Raw genomic sequence first — 20,095 nt, 5'->3', positions numbered from 1 at the left:
TTAATATAAAGCTTTAGTTTTTGCCCGTATTTTTTTAATTACTAACAATTACTAGCTACCTGCCAGCCAAGCCACGACTAAGCCGAGCCAAGTACTATTGCCAAAATGTCGGAAGATAGTCGTTCCTCAGTTGCTCAAACGAAAGATGCGCGTTTTCAGACAGAGAACACGAATCCGAACAAAACTCACGGAACAATTGAAAGAGGCCGTAGTAGGCAGAATGCCGAACAGGTCATGGAAGGAGCACCTAAGATTGGAGAACATTACATGGTGCGTCGCTGCGACGACACTTGGCGTAAGTTTGACAGTTTCAAAAGTTCGTGCGTGATATGATCTGTGCCCAGTAACGCCTTTCAAGTAATGCATTACTGTGGTACTCTGTGGCGTACAGACCCAGCTGAGATTATTCAAGTTCGCCAATGCGATCAGGACGAAATGAAGTGGGAGTACTACGTTCACTACGAAGGATGTAAGTATCGTGTTGCCTGTCGGAGCGTACTGTGGCATTTTCACCTTAACATTTACGTATTACATCCTTTTGGCATCTTCGGCATGTTCTCGTTTGTGCAGATAACCGCCGTCTTGATGAGTGGGTTGAGAGGGACCGGTTCAATTTGACGTCTTCACAAACCGAAGAAATGAAGAACCCAATGTCACAGATGGACTGCATAGAACAATCGGATCGAAAAATTACGCGCAATCAGAAGCGGAGACACGATGAGATCAACCATATTCAGAAGGTGACTATTCTGTTGCTAATACATGCTTCTTGCGCTGGCAACGTACGTCGCAGTTTGGCAGGAAGTGATTGAGCTTTGAATTGTTTATGTTGCAGACTTACGCGGAAATGGACCCGACAACCGCTGCTCTTGAAAAAGAACACGAAGCAGTAAGTCCTGCAACGTGTTGAATTTTTAAATTTACAAATAATGGCCAAATTTCTAAGTGCTTCCGAATTTGTTCATTTTTGTGCCGACGTTTTATTTTTATTTTTTGGACATCTGCTCACCGTACTATCGCCCAATTCAACTGGTTATGGCGTTTCTTCTTCATTCCCACAATTAACAGATCACAAAAGTCAAATATGTCGACAGAATCCAATTTGGCAAGTATGAAATAGACGCCTGGTATTTCTCACCCTTTCCGGAGGAATACGGAAAAGTGCCAAAGCTGTGGATCTGTGAGTTCTGCCTGAAGTACATGAAGCTTGAGAAGACCTACCGTTATCATCAGGTAAATGTCTAGAGTGCTGCCACATTGACACTGTTTACATGCAGCTTTTCTTCAAAAGAGACAGGTGTTGCATTGTTGCTCCAAGATCTCTGCAACCAAAGATGCTTATTTTAGTAGTGTCAGTTCCGTGGTACTTGCTAACATTTCCTTGTGGCAAAAAAAGTTTGAGTCAGTGGGGCTTTTTTGTTTTTTCAAGTTACTGGGACTGAGGACATATCTCGGGCAAGGGCCAGTAATTACCCACTGGAGGAAAATTTTCACAATTTTGCCAGCAGTATGTGAGGATTGTAGACAAAATATTTTCACTTTCCTCAGTGATTAATTATGCAGTTTTTTTTTTGTTCATGTCTCCAATGCACGACTTGACTGCTTTCAAGCTTTTAGTGATATGAAATCTGTGACTGATTAAGAACTTTTAAAGCACTCAAGCATAAAAAAAAAAAAAAGAAAATAGAAGTTTGTATTATCGGAAACTGTACCAGAGTTAATGGCAGATACGGCGTTGTCCATTTCAGAAGCGAACTCCAACAAAATCTTGTGTCACACACACAAAAAAATAATTTGTTCACTAGTATTTCGAAGGCACTTTAGCTTGCGCTTTAGCACAGTTTTAGTTTTTGGCCAGGACAGCCACAGCCGACTTGTACTTTATAATTTTGACGAGATCGGGCAAAGACCTTACCAGAGCACCACATGAAGGGAGACGGACTGCCATGTTTTGCAATGTGATTGGCTTTCACCGTACTTGAGAAATGTGCACATTCAGCACTTTCTTGTTTGATGCATACTTTCGTTCATCTCGAATTGACCTGAGATCTTGATCTGGCTCTTGATACCCATACCTGCATCACGTTTGATAAATCTCCCAAGTCTGCAGCTCACTGCCAGGTTCACACATTTCCTGCTTGCTGCAGAGCCATTTAAATTCATGTAACAACATTACAAGTTCTCTAATGAGAATAGAACTTTGTCATAATTGGTTGTATGGTATGCTCATCGTGATGCATTCTAGCCTAGGTAAAAGTTTGTTGCAATTGTCTTGTAAAGGAGATTTTCTTCGTGCATTTCACAGTCTTTGCTTGATATGCTTGCACATGTAGTTTATTCTGATTTCAGCGCATTTTATTGCGTCTACATTTGAGGACATCCCACTGTGTGCACAAGCATTTCATGATGTTGAGGTTATATCAAATTTGGTACAGTGTCTGAAGAGGGTATATGATAGAAGCCACTGATCTTTGTAACTGGAAAAGAACTATAGGAAAAGAGTTCTGTTATTGTCTTTTGTAACAATTGTAATAAAGGCATTATTTAGTAAAATATAGGAAAAAACACTGTATCACTGGTAGGAGCCTAGCCTACGACCTCTGCATGTCACATACATGGTTTTACCAAACAAGCTGAATGCACATTATCAGTAAAGTGAGTTGTAATTTTGCCGTGGTTGGGAAGCATTCTCTTAGAGTGTTGTCTATATAGGGTTTAACACCTTGAACTGACATGTGGTCTCTGAGACATGGTGTTTTAATTGATTTAGGCTACCTAATACCTCTGTCACGGGCAGTTTTAATGCTCATTGAGTCGATGGAGATCGAACTCAATGGGGATTGGCCACTGTCACATGACGGTTCTCAATGACGACTGAATTCGATCGACATTGACTCACTGACGTTCGTGAATGACCATTGGAATACCAAGGAACATTGACAGCAGCCCCGCACTCACCCTAAGGTGAAAAACAAGACATAAACTTGGACGATACAAAACATCTTCTGGATGAAATTATTTAGACTACATTATACAATTCGTCACTAGTTTTTCGCAAGTCAAAATGATTGCTCTGTTGAGTGTGCAGTGTTCAGATGTGAACAAACTGACGCTGTTCTAGGGTGTCTAGCTGCTGTTCTATGGCAGCGCGGCATGCTGCAGTCTTTCGCTCATGTTCGCCCTTTCCATGCTTTGCAACAACTGAGACCAAGAATATGTATGCTTCTAACGAACGCAGCGAACGCCACTGCCAAGCTGTGGCAGCATGGCTGGTGCAAAATGAATTCGGCGATTGCGCAACGTTCGCCGTCATTCCACCGTTGCTTTCCAGTGAGTTATACCTTGCTGTGAGGTATTTAAATACCCTACACTGGGCGAACTTTCATTCAATAATAGCATTGAGTGCGATATCCGCCTCATTCTGTCCTGCTTTACTTCAGATTTTAGTGGGTGTTATTACCAGCGGTGCCATCTATCAGGTGACATGCTAACTACTCGATGGTCATTGAAATTGTCATGTGGTATTGGCGCATCTTGATGACCCTCGAAAATTTCAATGGCCATTCACTCAATGGGCATTGAAATTGCCTGTGTGACAGAGGTATAAGGCTCTTTTGCATATACGCAGCACATGATGGGATCTTGCTTTCATTGGGATGTTGTCACCGCAGCGGTCAAATTCTAAGGCCATCACAGCAGGTGATCTGCTGAATTCATAATCCTCGTACATGCTGCATATGAGAACAAATGCTCAGTTTAGATGCACATATTTGAATGCAGTGTTTCTCACTAGTGTGTAATTTAGCTAAAGGTGCTTCTATGCTTGCTACCTCTCCCATTGGGGGTCACCTTTGTAGTACATATAAAAACCTAGGCCTCTCCAAAATCTGCCTTTTTCACAAGGCCGCCATGCACATGCGCGCCTCTCCCCTGGTTGAAAACAAACCACCAGCCTCCGCCGCACATGCACAGTGCTTAGCCTCCGCAATCGGCGCAGCGAGAGCTGGTCTCGAGGGCCATGGGCAGTTCATATTCATGACAGGCGTATGCAACAGATGGCGGTAGCTGTCAAGAACACATACCATTTCGCAGGAAGCTGCGTCTGCCTGCGAAATGGTTTTCAGCCAGTTACAGACGAATTTTCAACCACTCTCAGAGGGTGCCACATGTGAAAAAGGCGAATTCAAAATTGTAAATTTTGTTCAATTTAAAAATTTGCTATGATGTGCCAGCTGTTAGGTTACTGCAGGAATGCATCTATGCAAAACTCTTTCCATGACTTTGAGAGTCACCTTACTCCAGCAGCAAAAAAAGCTACATCTTTTTATATTCAGATATTGCTCGTCTTTGTTTTACAAAACTGGTTTTGAAGGGAATTATAGTCTACCACGCCACCCACCCCTCAGTTGGTTTATGGGTAGACAATAGGGTGCCTAACTTGGCTATGTACATAATCCAGCATTGCCTCACTTAGCAGACTTACCCGCTTGGTGGTATGCTGCTACATGATTGCTGCTGGGCATGCAAGAAAGTGTTCAAGCACACCCACACTCGGCGTTTAGGTGTGATGACTCTTGGATAGGGATGTGTGAATATTCGAAATTTCGAATACGAATTGATATGTTTGTTATTCGATTCAAAAATTACTGAATACATTGAAAATATTCGAACACTGACGAATACTCTAAAGTTCTCGGATTGTTAATTTGGCCTCCATCAATTCTAAAAATTCGAACTAGGAGCGCATTCTCAGTTAACTCCCATGTAAATCCTGCTAGGCCGATGGTGACGATGATGTACCGCCAATGCCAGTGGTGTCAGGCACTCGTTAATTCGAATGGGCCGGCTCGCACCGGTAAATTTGGACGAAAATTTCGCCGAGGTACGACCCACGCACTCAGTCTTCACCAAAATAGACTTCTCCAAACCTGAATTGCATCGAATAGTTGTGTCATTGCATTTCACGCGTGCTATGGCAGGCAGGCACAGATTGGATGCCCATTTCTAAAATAAGCCTGTCGCAAGCTTCAATTTTTTCTTTTCCTCTTTACTTTACGCCATCTCGCAGCTGCGATTTGGCACACACATTGCGCACTTCACCGCAATGCTTCACTGCATGGACTATGTGGCGAAGCATCCCGAAAATGCGACGGGTCTGATTTTTAAAGAGGGAACCACCACTGCTGCATCACCCTGGGAAAAGGTAGCGGGGGCACTCACGGTTTTGGAGCAAATCCTCAACTTTCCCAACAGTGTCCTCAAAGCAAAGCACTTCACGAAAGGGGTGAAACAAACGTGATAGAGGCATTTAAGACTGCTTAGATGTATACTGCAAAAGCATGCACATGACCACAAAGACCACAGGTGCCTTTTCACATTGCACTCCCAGCGCCGGCATGGCTGCCACTCCCTTGCTAATCCAAGCACTCGCACGCTGGAGTCTACTGACAAAATTCCTTCATTGGCGCGTGATACTTGGGTCACATACTGAGAGATGCTTCTAACAGGACTTCAGCGGTTACCGTCCCATTTCCGGTGGAATTGAGGCTAACTATAAGAACTCGCATGCCTTCAAAACATCGCTTATGTTGACCTGGCGTCATAGCTGTAGAGGGTAGAGGATGTGCCTGCCTGCGCACGCAGAAGAAACACCACGGCCTGCACAGAATTTGGCGATGATGATGCCCGACCGCAGACCAAGCCGAGAAGCATAATCAGGTCATCATGTGTGTCTTCGACCAACGGGGCTGGTAATGTTCTTGCTCTGAAATGTCACTTTCACATGGGTTTTGTTTTCAATCCAGACAGCCTTCATGAAGTTGCTAATCAGATGAAATTGCTGTGATGCAGTGTTTGGCAGTGTTTGCAGGCCTGTTTGGTAATTTGAAGTTTTGTTTAGTTCTGCAATTATTTTTTTGGCCTTTAGAAGGCCGAATTAACAGCAGGTAACTTGATTTTTCAGTGCGGTATTTATTTGTGTGCAATTCTAGCTTAATAGACCCCTTTCATAAATGTGAAGTCGGCTTCACCTCTATGCTGCATTCCCCACTAATGGCAGAACTGCAATGTATTGAAACATTGTATTATGGCCATAATTCATATGATTTATGCATCAGAACATATTCGCATAACTGCCCTATTACCACTAAATGCATCTGTGTAGAAGCAATATGCGATTTCAGGTCTATATCGCCGTTTTTCTGGCAGCCAGTGACGCCATGTTTGGGGAAAGAAGCAGCGTGGGAAAGCCTACTTAACGATTTTTGCAAGGGGTCCATTTTGATTGCAGATTCCTTGTATAATTTTTAAATGAACGAGACGAACAATTTTTGCTGTCCTTATATATTATTTTCTTCTTTTTCACTGATAAAACATTTGATATTGGAAGGCAATATTCAGTTCATATTCAGAAATTTCAGCATTCGTAGACCGCTTCCCTCGGGAGGAGCAAGGTAGGTAGCAAGGTGTTGGCATAGGCCAGAATTCTACTACCAGAAACCTTGAATTCATCTTGCATCATGAGTCGCATTGGCAGGCATTTTGCATCAAAGGGCCAGTACACGATAAATGGAGAGGAATAGGGAGGAAGAGTTTAATGCAAAAATGACAAGGTGAGCAAAATTATGCAAAAACGAAGTTGAGCTCTAAAATAAAATAAGTTTGGAGCTGGGTAACGAAGTTAGGGGCTATAACTAATAGCATTCATGCCCCCCAAAAAATGCTTTGTTTTTTTTTCTCCCTCTCTTGTTGAACTCAACATTTCTGTCAGTCGCAAAAAAAAAAAATGCAAAAGAAAAAAAAAGAAGCTCGTTGTTAACACAGGCAGGGATGACTGAATGCCGAGGCATTGTTTGCTATTACAGGCTGTCTGAAAAAAAAAAAAAAAGAAATGGAACGTTGCGATGCTTTTCTTTCTTTCTTTTTTAAACAGAGGCTGAGATAATTCTAATTTAGGTGCTGCCTTGTGTAGGAAAATTTATTGGGCTGCTGTTCGGCCCTTGCTCTTGAATAATTCCAATGCATAGAGGTGGAGGCTAGTTTTATGGAAGCACTTTCCTCTTTTTATGCCACCTTCTGGTTAAGAATGCAATGTAGCCCTGGTTTAGTGTGAAGAAAAGCAAAAAAAAAAAATTGGGGAGTTTTTTTTTCAGATGGTCCTTGTGACTTTGTGACTGTACCATTGGGTCATACTTTGTCTCTGGATTATCAGCTGCCATCCTTTGGTCTGAAGAGTGCTGAACAGTGTACTTAGTACAAGACAGCTCCCATCATGTTCTTCATTGTTTAGGAAGCTGTTGTTTTTTGAGTTGTCTGTTTCCACACTTGTGTATCTGCTTGTTTCATGCTTGTGCTGATGTCTTGCTCTTTCCGCTGTCTCTTTAACCAGAGCGAGTGCACGTGGCGACAGCCTCCCGGCAAAGAGATATACAGGCAGGGTACTGTGTGCCTATGGGAAGTTGACGGCAGAGATCACAAGGTAACGTGGCGACATTCTTTCCTTGCATTATTCTTATCCGTACTTCTCTATGCAACCATATATTTGAAATTGCCGAATCTGTGAACAGGCCTATCTGCAACACTTAAGAGCGACACTGCATTTCTGCTGTGTGGCACCTGGCCATCTCATTCATAATAAGGAATCGAAGTGGGGCACCATATTGTAAAATAAAGGATTCAATGAAGGAAATTAGTGTCATAAGTAATATTACTGGCAGTAATTGCACTCCTGATTGCATAGTTGCTAGCATAGTCTGTGACAACTGCAGCCTACTGATATTCGGAGATGAACTCGGCAAATGAGAAGGCCCATTCCGACACAGTAGAAAGTTAGGAGGCATCGTCAGTAAACTGAAGTAGAGGTGTGCACGAGCTGAAATTTTTAGCCCAGGCTGCTTTATTCTGTACGCTCAGAATTATCTGGGGAAAATCCTGTATACTTACCTTGTGTTTGCGTAGCATAGCCTTGGTCACTTTTGCACCATAAAACCCAATAAAGTAGAGCCTCGTTGATATGTTCCCAGTTTGTGTGATTTCCCGTTTCATGCACTGAAAATCGAGGACAGTGAAACGTGTGCCATACTGTTCCGCTATTTTTCACCTAGTCTTCTTGCATAAACACAATTTCCCGGTTTCTGCTTTCGAAATATTGCCAAATTGGGGTTGCATAATATGTTTTGCGATCAACTGGGCATGGGCTAACGAGCGTTTGCGACATGAAAAACTGAACAGCGCACTCACTCACCTCAGTAGCTTTCCTAGTTGCAAAGGGGCAAAGCATCAAAGAAAGACAACGAGCCAACATACGAGGCAGCGCCTATTCCCCTAGAAATAACTTCATGAGGAGAAACGCAGTGGCTTCTTTGTGGTGTTTTAGGGGGCATAGGGATGAGCCATTTGATAACTACAACTACTTGCATACGAGCGGGCCGGGTCCGGGGGACGCAGCATGAGCAAAAACGCGGAGACTGTAAGCCATCGCAATGGCTTCTCCACATTTCAGTGGTGCAAGGGAGTGAAGCATTCAGAAACAACCAGGGAAGCAACTCCAGCTAATTATTGCCTTCTACAAGCCGGATTTGTTACTAAATCTCTTCCAGGCTTAGGACAACCCAAATATGGACTGAATTCTACTAGAGGTAAAAAAAAGTGAGCTGTGCATACTTGATGTCAAGAAATTTTATGTGCTGCGACATCTTAATTCTAAATGCCTTTGTACCTCATTTAGCGGTTAAATTTTTCAAAAACAGGCAGTTTGGTTATTACGTTTTTCTCTGATAATACGTTTTTTCCCACATTATTTAAAAACCGTATCAGCAAGGTTTTACTGTATATATCAGTTCAGTTCAGGCGTTCAGTCGTGTCCGACTCTTCGTGACCCTATGGACCATGTCACGCCACGCTTTACGGTCTCTCACTATCTTCTTAACATCACATAGCTTCATCTGCAATGCCTCGAGAATGCCATCTAACCATCGCGTTCGCTTCCTACCCCTTCTCCGGCGACCCTCAACCTTTCCCAACATCAAATCTTTCTCCAGCGACTCCTCTCTTCTCATCAGATGACCAAAGTAGCTGAGCTTTAACTTTAGAATTTGACCCTCCAATGAGCAGTCAGGGTTTATGGTCGACAATATCGACTGATTTGATCTTCTGGCAGTCCAAGGAACTCTTAAGAGTCTTCGCCAGCACCACAATTCAAACGCGTCAATTCTTCGGCGGTCAGCCTTTTTCACAGTCCAACTCTCGCATCCATACATCACAACTGGAAAGACCATAGCACGGGTTATACGGATCTTGGTTGGTAGACTAATGTCTCTGCTCTTTACTAGGCGGTCAAGGCTAACCATTGCTCTCTTTCCCAGAAGCAGGCGTCTCCTAATTTCATGGCTGCAGTCTCCTTCCGAGGTAATCTTGGCGCCCAAGAATAGAAAATCTGTCACAGCTTCCACTTCTTGTCCATTGATGCTCCAGGACTTGATAGGGCAAGACGCCATGATCTTCGTCTTTTTAATGTTCAGTTTAAGCCCAAACTTCTCACTCTCTTCTTGTACGCGCATCAGAAGTCTCTTGAGTTCCACTTCACTTTCTGCCATTAAAGTGGTATCATCCGCATATCTAAGGTTGTTGATACGTTTTCCAGCAATCTTCACTCCAGCTGAAGACTCGTCCAGACCGGCCTTCCTCATGATGCACTCTGCATATAGGTTAAATAGGCAGGGCGACAGTATGCAGCCTTGCCTCACCCCTTTCTCAATCGGAAACCAATCAGTAAGACCATGCCCAGTTCTGACTGTGGCCTCTTGCCCTTCATAAAGGTTCCTGAGGAGACAGATGAGGTGAATTGGAACTCCCATCTCTTGGAGAGCTTGCCACAACCTGCTGTGATCTACGCAGTCAAACGCTTTCGCATAATCAATAAAGCAGAAGTAAATGGGTTTCTGGAACTCTCTTGCTTTTTCCATGATCCAGCGAAGGTTGGCAATTTGGTCTCTAGTTCCTCTGCCCTTGCGAAACCCAGCTTGCACGTCCGGAAGCTCCCGATCCACATACTGCTGCAGCCTACCTTGCAGGATTTTTAACATCACCTTGCTAGCATGCGAAATAAGCGCGATCGTGCGGTAGTTGGAACAATCTTTGGCACTGCCTTTCTTTGGAATGGGGATGTAAACTGACCTCCTCCAATCCTGTGGCCACTGCAGGGTTGTCCAAATCTTTTGACATAATGTATGCAGTGTGTTAACAGCGTCGTGGTTGAGGTTTTGAAGCAACTCAGCTGGAATACCATCAATTCCGCTAGCTTTGTTCTTAGCAAGGCTGGCTAAGGCCCATTCAACTTCACTCTTCAGGATGCCCGGCTCGAGATCAGAAATCACAACCGTCCTATGTTGGGTTTGCTCGTCCGGGTCCTTCTTGTACAGTTCTTCTGTGTATTCCTGCCACCTCTTCTTTATCTCTGAGGCTTCAGTGAGGTCCTTGCCTCGTTTGTCCTTTATCACGCCCAGCTTAGCACAGAAGCTTCCTTTGATATCTTTGATTGTCTTATACAGAGCTCTTGTGTTCCTTAATTGGCTGTTGTCCTCAACTGCTCGACACTGTATGTTCAGGAAGGCATTCTTATCTCTCCTTGCTATTTTCTGAAAATCCGCATTGAGCACCTTGTATCTTTCTCTTTCCCCCATACCTTTTGCCATCCTCCTTTCCTCAGCTATTTGCAAAGCCTCTTCAGATAACCAGTTTGCTTTTTTGCATTTCTTTTGCATTGGAACTACCTTAGTAGCAACTTCTTGTATTATATCACGAACATTAGTCCACATCTCTTCGGGCTCTTTGTCTTCTAGATCTAATTCTTGAAATCGATTCCTCACTTCCACAGCATATTCTAATGGAATCTGATCCAGATCATACCTGAAAGGCCTTCTAGTTTTCTGCGCTTTCCTCAATCGAAGCTTAATTTTGGCAACAAGAAGCTGATGATCGGTGCCACAATCGGCCCCAGGCCTTGTTTTCACTGCTTGTATAGCGCTTCTCCATCTCTGCCGGCAAATAATATAATCGATCTGATTCCTGTACAGACCGTCCGGTGAAATCCATGTGTACAGGCGCCTCTTGTGCTGTTGAAAATGAGTATTCGCTATGGTCAGGTTGTTTTCTTGACAGAACTGTACTAGCCTCTGCCCAGCTTCATTTGGCTCACCAAGACCGAACTTGCCTGTAATTCCGGATATTTCTTCACTCCCGACCTTAGCATTCCAGTCTCCTATGAGAAAAACGACGTCTGATGATGGGGTGCGGTCTAAAAGGCATTGTAGGTCCGCATAAAATCTCTCAATGTCAGCTTCTTCAGCAGCAGTGGTCGGTGCATAGACTTGGATAACTGTTATGTTGAAAGGGTGACCTTGGATCCGAAGTGAAATCATTCGGTCGTTTTTGGGGTTGTACCCTAGCACTGTTTTGCCCATTCTTCTGTTTACTATGAGAGCGACCCCATTCCTTCTCTTGGATTCGTGCCCACAATAAAAGACATAATGGTCGCCGGAGTTAAATTCTCCCATTCCTCATCCTCATTCATCGTCCTCAGATTATTACAAAGTCCTTGCATTGAGCTGCTCTTGGTAAATTATTTGCTGTTGCCAGCATTGCATCGCATTGGTTACCGGTTCTCGTGGTCAGTATTCTCATCCAAAGACAGCACATAATAGCCACTTGCCCTCGTATGTTCAGCTGAATGAAGTTTAGTAATCGTGGCATGCCAGTGTGTGGTGCTGTTTTGAGATGCCTCATTAACTGGCAAAGAGTATAATGTACTGCACTGATAGATGCTAATTCATTTTGTAAGTTACTCAGCTTTATGTATGTAACAGAAGGACAAAAGTGTTCCTTTGCTAGCAGTTTCCTTTGCATTGTTACCCCAGTTGCCTGGATTTGCATGTGCAGATCTACTGCCAGAACCTGTGCCTTCTAGCCAAGCTCTTTTTGGACCACAAGACGCTGTACTTTGACGTCGAGCCGTTCATCTTCTATGTGCTGTGTGAGGTTGACAAGCACGGGGCCCATCTGGTGGGCTACTTCTCCAAGGAGAAGGAGTCGCCAGATGGCAACAACGTGGCCTGCATCCTCACCATGCCCCCCTACCAGCGCAAGGGATACGGGAAGTTCCTCATTGCTTTCAGTGAGTGAACAGGGGCACCGACTCTTGAGGGTTCCTTATGTACCGTCCTTTGAAGTGTCAATGTTTTTTGTTTTTTTCTTTCCTTTTGGTGTTCTTGGCATTTCTCAGTGGCGCATGCCCGGGTTACCACGCACTAATCAGTGGGTGCAGTTTGGATTGCACATTTAGCATTTAGAGCTGGAATTCGAGATGCCATAAGCCCCAATGGCATTTGGACAACCTGAAGCCATCGTAGAATGCTTTAGTGACTAGAAGAAGTCAAGGCTAGATGAATCAGTGCAATGTTTATCGGTCCTTCATGTTTCATCTGTCCATGTTAGTTCATTGGCAAGGTTCAAAATCTTTGAGTTCACTGGCAGAGTACAGTTGAGTGCATTTACCACTTTTACGCGTACATGCAGTAGCCGACCAATTTTTTACACTCCAGTCATTCAGAATTACGCAATGTTTTGGACTTCATTACGGAACAGTGACGGTTCCTTACAGTGCTCCATACAAACATGTACATTTTTACGTACACATTCAATTACATGCCTCGCAAAAGTTTTAAAGCTAGTCACGTGTAGGTGCAAAAGTTTCTGCGACACGCCAGATTTCTTTTTCGCTAAAGAATGTTGATGCACCAGAAGTTACTGGCATAACATGAGGGTAAACTTCTGGAGTTCTAGTACCATGTGGTTAACTTGTGCAGGACTCGGGAACTATTTCGTAGGTCAGATTGGCAATGCTGACGAAACTCCTACAGTAGAACATCATTATACTAAAGTCACTAGGACTGGCAAAAACCTTTATTATATCAGGGTCTTTACTGTATCAGTGGTTGCTGATGACAAGATTTTGAAGATGCTGTCTGATAATTAAATTCCTACCTACTGAACACATCTTGTTGCTTAATGAAAAATACACTCTAAAATACCTTTAATCTCTCTTTTATCATCTCTTCGTGCTATTTTCTCAGTTATAAGATTTTTGTTTACATCTTGTGGAAGTACCTCTTAAGCATGAGGGCAACATGTCTATGAATACAACCGAGTTTAATTTCATGTGAAAACAGAAGCCCTGCATGTACATGGCGTCATTTTCCGCTGTTTGACTTTTAAGAGGCAGTAGATAAGAAATGCGCGCGGCAGTCAAGTGCTGCAGAACCGCACACGCTGCGCTTCCACTGCTTTCCACCACTGCCTCATGCTTCGTGCTGCACAGTGCTTCGAATGTTTCGCCGTTTCTTCCCTTCTCTATTTCTTGCTGCACTTTTACTTTCTCTTACTTTCTGAATGTACCTTACCATCTTTTTTTTTTATGTTTCTAGATAGCTTTGCTTTCTTTTTTTCCTATGCACTGCATGCTTTCGCTCACAACTTCAAGGCCTACGTAAAGTTGGCTTCTCCTTAGTTCTGCTAAGCATGGTGATAAAACAATTAAGTAAAAAAAAGGGGGGGATTTAATTTTTTTTTTAATTGCCTCGCTATCGTAGGTAGAGCGCGTGCAGCGATGTCATTTCGTGAGAAGTCATCGCCATGGCCAGATGCACTTTACTATACCGATGTTTACCAAAAATGTCAACTATAAAGGGGAAAAATGCAGTCTTTTATGAAAGGTGAACCGGGACTTAATTTGCACTTTACTATATTTGAGTTTACTATAACAGGGTTCTACTGATTGGATTTGATTGGACACACCATCCGGCTAGGCTGTAGAAGCACATGGCAGTGGAGAGGTATGAGTTCGTAGCTTGTACAGCTGAAAACGAAAAGACAAGAATAACCAGCATGTTACATGCACGACTGACAGGCAGGCACAAGCTGTTTGTCATGTTCAAAAGGGGGACATTCCGAAAAATGAAAATGAGGTCTTTGCTATTGCAGTCCCATCGTGTGAAACAAAAAGAGTTGAATGGGCTCTGTGATGAGATAGGACTCCTTCAGGTTGTGCGGGCCAAACGGCCGATGCCTTTGCTTGATGTATTGAGAGGACATTTGACATTACAAGATCAAGATTGTGGTAAGCAAGTGCAGTTGTGACCTCGTCATCATACCAGGATGTCATCATGCCAGGAATGCATCCCGCAAAACAAAACTTTCCTCATTCATATACTCCATTTTACCTTTGGGGCACCAGTACATGAAGAAATCACTCAAAAAAAAAAAATAAAAATTAAAGAATTTGCCTGCAGGACAGCCTGTTTCAACGCATATATATTGTCCAAAAACAAACCATCCAGTCATTTTTAATGCGCTTTAATTTGAGTCACATTGGCCTTGTTCATGTGTCCTGCTTGTCCCACAGTCTTCCTTGGTATACGACGCCTAGTATGATTCCATTATTGTCATGTTGCTCTCATAGACTATTGTGTAGTCCATTTTCTTGTTTAAATTTTCTTTTTATTGAGCCCTCTGTTAGTTTTTCAGTGTAAGACTAGCTTCTGCGCAAGTAATATTACAAGTATCGTTGTATCACTACTTCTTTGATTGCGGTGTGACCCACTTTTTATATTTCTAATTGTGCTGCTCGTTATGCGTTCTTTCTGTGTGTGTATTTTTCTCATTTGTTCCCCTCAGTCTGTTGTTTACTCCTTACTGTCTTCTTTGAATGTTAGCTGTAATGATCAGATACCAATAAAGCAAATTTTTGTTTGCTGTGCTCCATGCCAGTGCCTGATTTTGCTGCACATTATTCCAGGCTACGAGTTGTCCAAGCTGGAAGGCACAGTGGGATCTCCCGAGAAGCCCCTCTCGGACTTGGGCAAGCTCAGCTACCGCAGCTACTGGTCCTGGGTGCTCTTGGAAATACTGAGGGATGTCCGTGGTGCCTTGTCCATCAAGGACCTCAGGTGAGACCGACATTTGCCATCTGCCTGGATTTTTGCTTTTTGCGATCGACACGAGGTTAGCACAGAAGGTAACTCAGCACCACGGACGTCGGCTGTTTTGACGCGATACGAGTCTGTCTGGGAACGCTACTCGCTTTGGTTTCTGAACACCACTCGCCTCTTTGCAACTGGGGTGAAGGTCAGATAGTTTAAGGCAAAAAAAATCTTGGGAACGCTAGATAAACCAATAGCAAGTAGAAATCAGTAGTGTTGATTGGAGGCCAGCATGTGCACAGCTCCACTTGTCAATAGAATACTGCCAGGTAGAGCTCTGGTTATAGTAAGATTCATCTGGTATAACCCGACAATGACTGAGCAGCAGCAGCTGTCCATGCCACTTACAGGTAGTGCTGCATGCAGCTGCACTACTTTTTATATCACATCACAGGTAGTGCTGCATGCAGCTGCAGCACTGCAAACACCCTCTGCTGTCACGACTGAGGAGTGGAAACTTATTTTTTTGCTCATCACACAGTGCACAAGAAGTCCATCGAACATGTCTCGTTTACCTAGGGTGGCATGTCGTTCATGACCCAGGCGCCTCAGGCTTGATTCCCACCTCGCCCATATTTTCCTCTCTGCAAAATTAATTTACTTTACATTCTTTCATATCCTAATGGCATTTGGTGGCCCTCTGTACACCAGTGAAAAATCATGTGGCGATGTCATCATTCTTGTGCTGTGTGATAGTTGTGGGGTGTTTGCATTATAGGTACGAGGCCGTGTGGTTGTGAAGTCAGGACACATTTAACCAATCTGGATTTTCATCACAGGGCATCAGGGCTTGCTTTAAATGTCTAATCTAACACTGCCGTTCTGTACCCCTGCACTCAGTGGTAGTGCAGTAGTGTCAGCTAGCTGCGTGACCTCTGCGACTTTCATTTTACTGTCCCTCAACACTCTCAAGAGCTTCAGTAGCTTGCTGCATAAGCTTAGCTTTTCTGATTGATAGGTAAATGGCACAACCGACACAGAGTAAAAATGAGGTGGGCACATCACCGCCGCTTGCGAAATCAATAAGAACTTTTATCAATGTTTTCTGAACATCTCAGCCTCAGCTTTATAGTGGCCATACGTGCGGCAGCTCCGTGCAGCAAGCTGCAGAAATTGCTTGTGCGGTGTGCGCCACGATGCCGCGATTTAGCAAAGCGATTAATGAATGGTAAATTCAGTGCAAAATGCTTTGAGAGAAGATTGAAGCCCTGTCTGAGGAAGGCGCTTGACTTATAGAAAAAAGACATGAGGAAAAGAAAGCATGCTTATCAAGTTTCATTTTAATTAAGAGAATACTTGAAGTAGCACAGGCTGCTTGGCTTATTGATTTGCAACTCACTGCCGGACAAACCGTGTCTTTGTATGAATGCATTTTACGACCATTTTTAATCAGAACACAGCATTTGTAGACTGCTTGCATACTGCTTGGCTTCCAGCTTTAACATTCTAGCAGAAATTTAATTTTATTATGAAATTTTAGCCTGAATAACCGAACCATATGTCGGCTGAACAAAGACAAGTTAAAATGGTGAATGAACCCTACTTGCTGCAAACCCATACCTGCCAATTGTGCCAACTCCCGATTTTTGACTGAACTTCACAATTCTTCGACGACTGCCTTTTATCTCCCGATTAGTTTCCTTATCTCGCACAAGCATGGTTTTTCAAAACTGGCAGTGGCAGAACCTGCAGGTACATGTAATCACCAGCATAGTCATCAACGGCCGCACTAGCATCATAAAGCAGCCGATCGAATTCCAGTCAAGCTGAAATCAAAGTAGCTGCGGCTGGTTGCATTTCACTTGCTGTTGCAGCTGCTTGTGTGTATATTTAGGCTTAGCTAGGCCACATCTGTACGGTGCACAGTGTTTAGAATTCTCTTGTGCTTGAAGTCGTGGTGCTGTCAAAGCCTCAGAAGAGATGTTTGCAGAGGGTTTTTGTGATCTTTCCGAATTTCCAGGCTTCATCACATTGAGAAAAGGCCAGCATTTTACACTTTGCACTACGTGTGGATGTGACGTCAGCTAGTTTCACAGTGGTACAGTGAAGTATAATTGAGAGCACAGCAGACGGGGTTCTCTGTGCCCTGTCCTCAAAAACGTCTGTTTCGGCGCAATTTCAAGACAGTGTGATTGCAGCACTGCCAGAAACCTATGGATTGCAATGTCGCCTCAGTGTTTGCCTTTTTGCACCCAAAACACTGTCGGAGTACTGGCTGTGCAGCCATAAGCAAATATTTAGTTGTTGACACTCCTGCAGCTGCAATTCATCCCGAGAAGCACGCACAGTAACTGAATGTTGCACTTAAAGCTGTAGAGCAAAAAAATTTGCTGTAGCCTCCACGATATGGTTTTTGTCTTGCTCTTGTTAATAGTGCCATGCTTTGGTTTCGATTGTAAGTTGACTCCCCTACTTATTTTCGAATTTTGAAAAAGGAGGTCTTACAATCGTGTAAATCGATACCTTTTGGCTGTCTTATTACCATCTCACATTAGTCAGCAACTCTTTGCAAACATAACTCAAATATCTTATGCTTTTCCAGTCCCAGTCATCTCTGTCAAAAGTGCTGGCACCAATGATTTTGGTTAAATTCTTTTTTGTGTTTACTTTCTTTTCACTAAAATTGGTCGACGTGGTAACCTGTTCAGTTACAACAAGGCTTGGGCTCTGTGTTGTGCGAGCCTATTGGCAAATTTAAAAGAACCATTTATTACAGAAGTGAAACTGGAATTGAACGATTGCAGTGTCCTGGCTAAAGCAGATGTCTATTATTTTATTGATGCAAGTTGAGTGCAAAATGAATGATTTAAAGATTTAAAGCTAATGACAAATTCTCATCACATGCTTAATAGATGCTGGTTCTAGCGCCTTTACCGTGTTGGCCTGTGCGCTGGTGTCGCATATACATGTTCACAATGTTATGCGTGTATGTTTCTTGGCACTGAAAAGTTTTGATGTGTGAATCTGATTCCAGCCAGATGACTAGTATCACACAAGGCGACATAGTGACCACACTGCAGAGCCTCAACATGGTCAAATACTGGAAGGGGCAGCACGTCATCTGCGTGACGCCAAAACTCGTGGAAGAACACCTGAAGAGTGCCCAGTACAAGCGGCCCCGGCTTGAAGTCGACACCTCGTGCCTCCGGTGGACGCCTCCTAAGAAGAGGCCCAAACAGGGGAAAAAAATTTAGAGTTCCGACGACCACCAGCTGCACTGGCTTGCACGTATCTGTACACTCGGGGCTGCTGTCAATTTGGAGAGGCTGGCTTATGGGAAGAAAAGGGGGGGGGTCTAATAACTATTTTCTCTGTTAATGGACAGATTTGCTAGAACACTACTTTTAACAAAGCAAGGAAAGGGCTTGGTTAGTAAACGCTAGGCTTTGTACAGAACATTTCTGTTTATAAAAGCCTAGAATCACCAAGGAGTGCAAAAATGTATGAACAGGCATTCTAGGGCAGTTTTAGATGAAACTTACAGCTTGTCAACGTCTAGTCTGCAGAAAAAAGTTGATTTTGTGACTGACACAGATTATTTCTTTCGAAAAAATTTCTAAAATAAGCAGTGGTTTATTGTTAGTATTATTTCAGAGCTAGCAGTGGCTTATTGTTGGTATTATTTCAGAGCTTATGGCTTCCTCATTTTAGGCAAAACGTAGCACTTAATGATATAGAACCAGATATGTCGGTAATAGCTGGGTCCCCCCTTCAGGCATTTGCTTAAGCCAGCTTTTTGCAAATGCATGTAAGCCACTCTCCGTTACATTTACTGGCAGAAGCACTCAACCACTATTTAGAAAACATCATGGAGTTTGAAAAAAAGAAAAAGAAAAAGCAAGGTACGAGTGCGAAAGATTTTGCTGCTAATTTCACCAAGTTCATTGCTCACTCATTTAATTCATGGGCGGCCTCTGTTCATGCTGAAAGATTTTTGGAGCATAAAATGCTTTATCGAAAAGTGTGTGTAGCCCGCCGCATTTTTTTTTGTTCTTTTCTTTTTTCACTATTTAAAAATCATAGTCATTTCTGCATTGTGAATTATGTTGTCTTGTAACATAGTGAAATAAAGTTTACAGATGTTTGTGAAATGCAAAGTTTTAAGGGTGCTGCACTGCTATGAGCAGCTGCGGTGTAGACAAACATTTTTTTTCCTCATTGCACATGCTTCCACATCTTTCTTTTTGCTTGCACTTAGTGTTAGCTCATGATGACAGGCATTATGCCAGCAAGCACACTGACACATATTTAGCACCGTGCAGTCTTCGTGCTTAGCTGCAATGACATGGAAGTGGCTCTTGCCTCATGGGGAGTGCTTGGCTTAGACCTGGCTCGGTCAGTAAAGGCCTTATTTCTTTGTTCACCCCCACGTCCACCTCCACAGCTTCTAGAGCCATGTAAATACGAGGTGTGACACAAAAGAAATGAGATTAAGTGTGTAGCTTCAAAAAAGAGTGGAATTGTAATGATTGAGTGGGGATCCCGCATCCTTGGGCAACTGCTGTGCCCAAGGATGCGGGATCGAATTCCGCCTCGGCAGCCGCTTTTCGATGGAGGCGAAGAGCAAGGCATGCTATACGGTGTCAGCGTATGTTAAAGAACCCCAGGTGGTCGAAATTTCCAGAGCCCTCCACTGTGGAGTCTCTCATAGACTGAGTCGCTTTGGGAAGTTAAACCTCTTGAACCGAACTGTTAGTGGAAACAATTAGCCAGTGCTTAACAATCTCAAGTGCTACTTTGCAAGGATAAAGGAATTTGTCAAAGATGGAAGTAGAGATGTGCTTTCTAGAAAATGGCAAATGCGAGAAAAAAATATGGCCACCGAATTTGTGCTGAAATGTGTTGACGACAATGCTAGGAAGTGATAAAAGGCCCAGCGCAATATCCTGCTGAAGTGCATGTAATGACGACATGCAACTTGATTTTGGAGTTTGTCCAGGAGGCTAGTGTTGTCCAAATAGGCCAGTAAAATGTTTGTTTTACATCTCTGCTGCGTGTGGAAAACTAAGGAACATTTACAGTGTATATAGCACTTGGGTCACTATGCGTTATTCACAGCACAC

General features: G+C 43.3%; 1 protein-coding gene across 1 annotated transcript; it reads left to right on the top strand.

Annotated features, from left to right (window-relative positions):
- Positions 1–70: 70 nt before the first annotated feature.
- Positions 71–19,126, top strand: mof (males absent on the first). Its single transcript, XM_084591149.1, has 9 exons — positions 71–295; positions 392–469; positions 571–740; positions 836–889; positions 1,069–1,233; positions 7,388–7,477; positions 11,935–12,169; positions 14,849–14,999; positions 18,007–19,126. The coding sequence occupies exons 1-9, from the start codon at positions 106–108 to the stop codon at positions 18,224–18,226; spliced, it is 1,353 nt and encodes a 450-aa protein (XP_084447275.1). The 5' UTR covers positions 71–105; the 3' UTR covers positions 18,227–19,126.
- The last annotated feature ends 969 nt before the right edge of the window (positions 19,127–20,095 follow it).

This window comes from Amblyomma maculatum, chromosome 1, assembly GCF_055883805.1.
Source record: "Amblyomma maculatum isolate TAMU_Amacu chromosome 1, ASM5588380v1, whole genome shotgun sequence".
NCBI classification, from domain to species: Eukaryota; Metazoa; Arthropoda; class Arachnida; order Ixodida; family Ixodidae; genus Amblyomma; species Amblyomma maculatum.
This window is presented reverse-complemented; position numbering and strand designations above follow the sequence as displayed.

Coding starts and splice junctions, on each gene's coding strand:
- mof (XM_084591149.1), top strand. CDS start 106: ATGTCGGAAGATAGTCGTTCCTCAGTTGCTCAAACGAAAGATGCGCGT. Junction 470..570: donor CTACGTTCACTACGAAGGAT/GTAAGTATCGTG, acceptor TCGTTTGTGCAG/ATAACCGCCGTCTTGATGAG. Junction 1,234..7,387: donor AGACCTACCGTTATCATCAG/GTAAATGTCTAG, acceptor CTCTTTAACCAG/AGCGAGTGCACGTGGCGACA.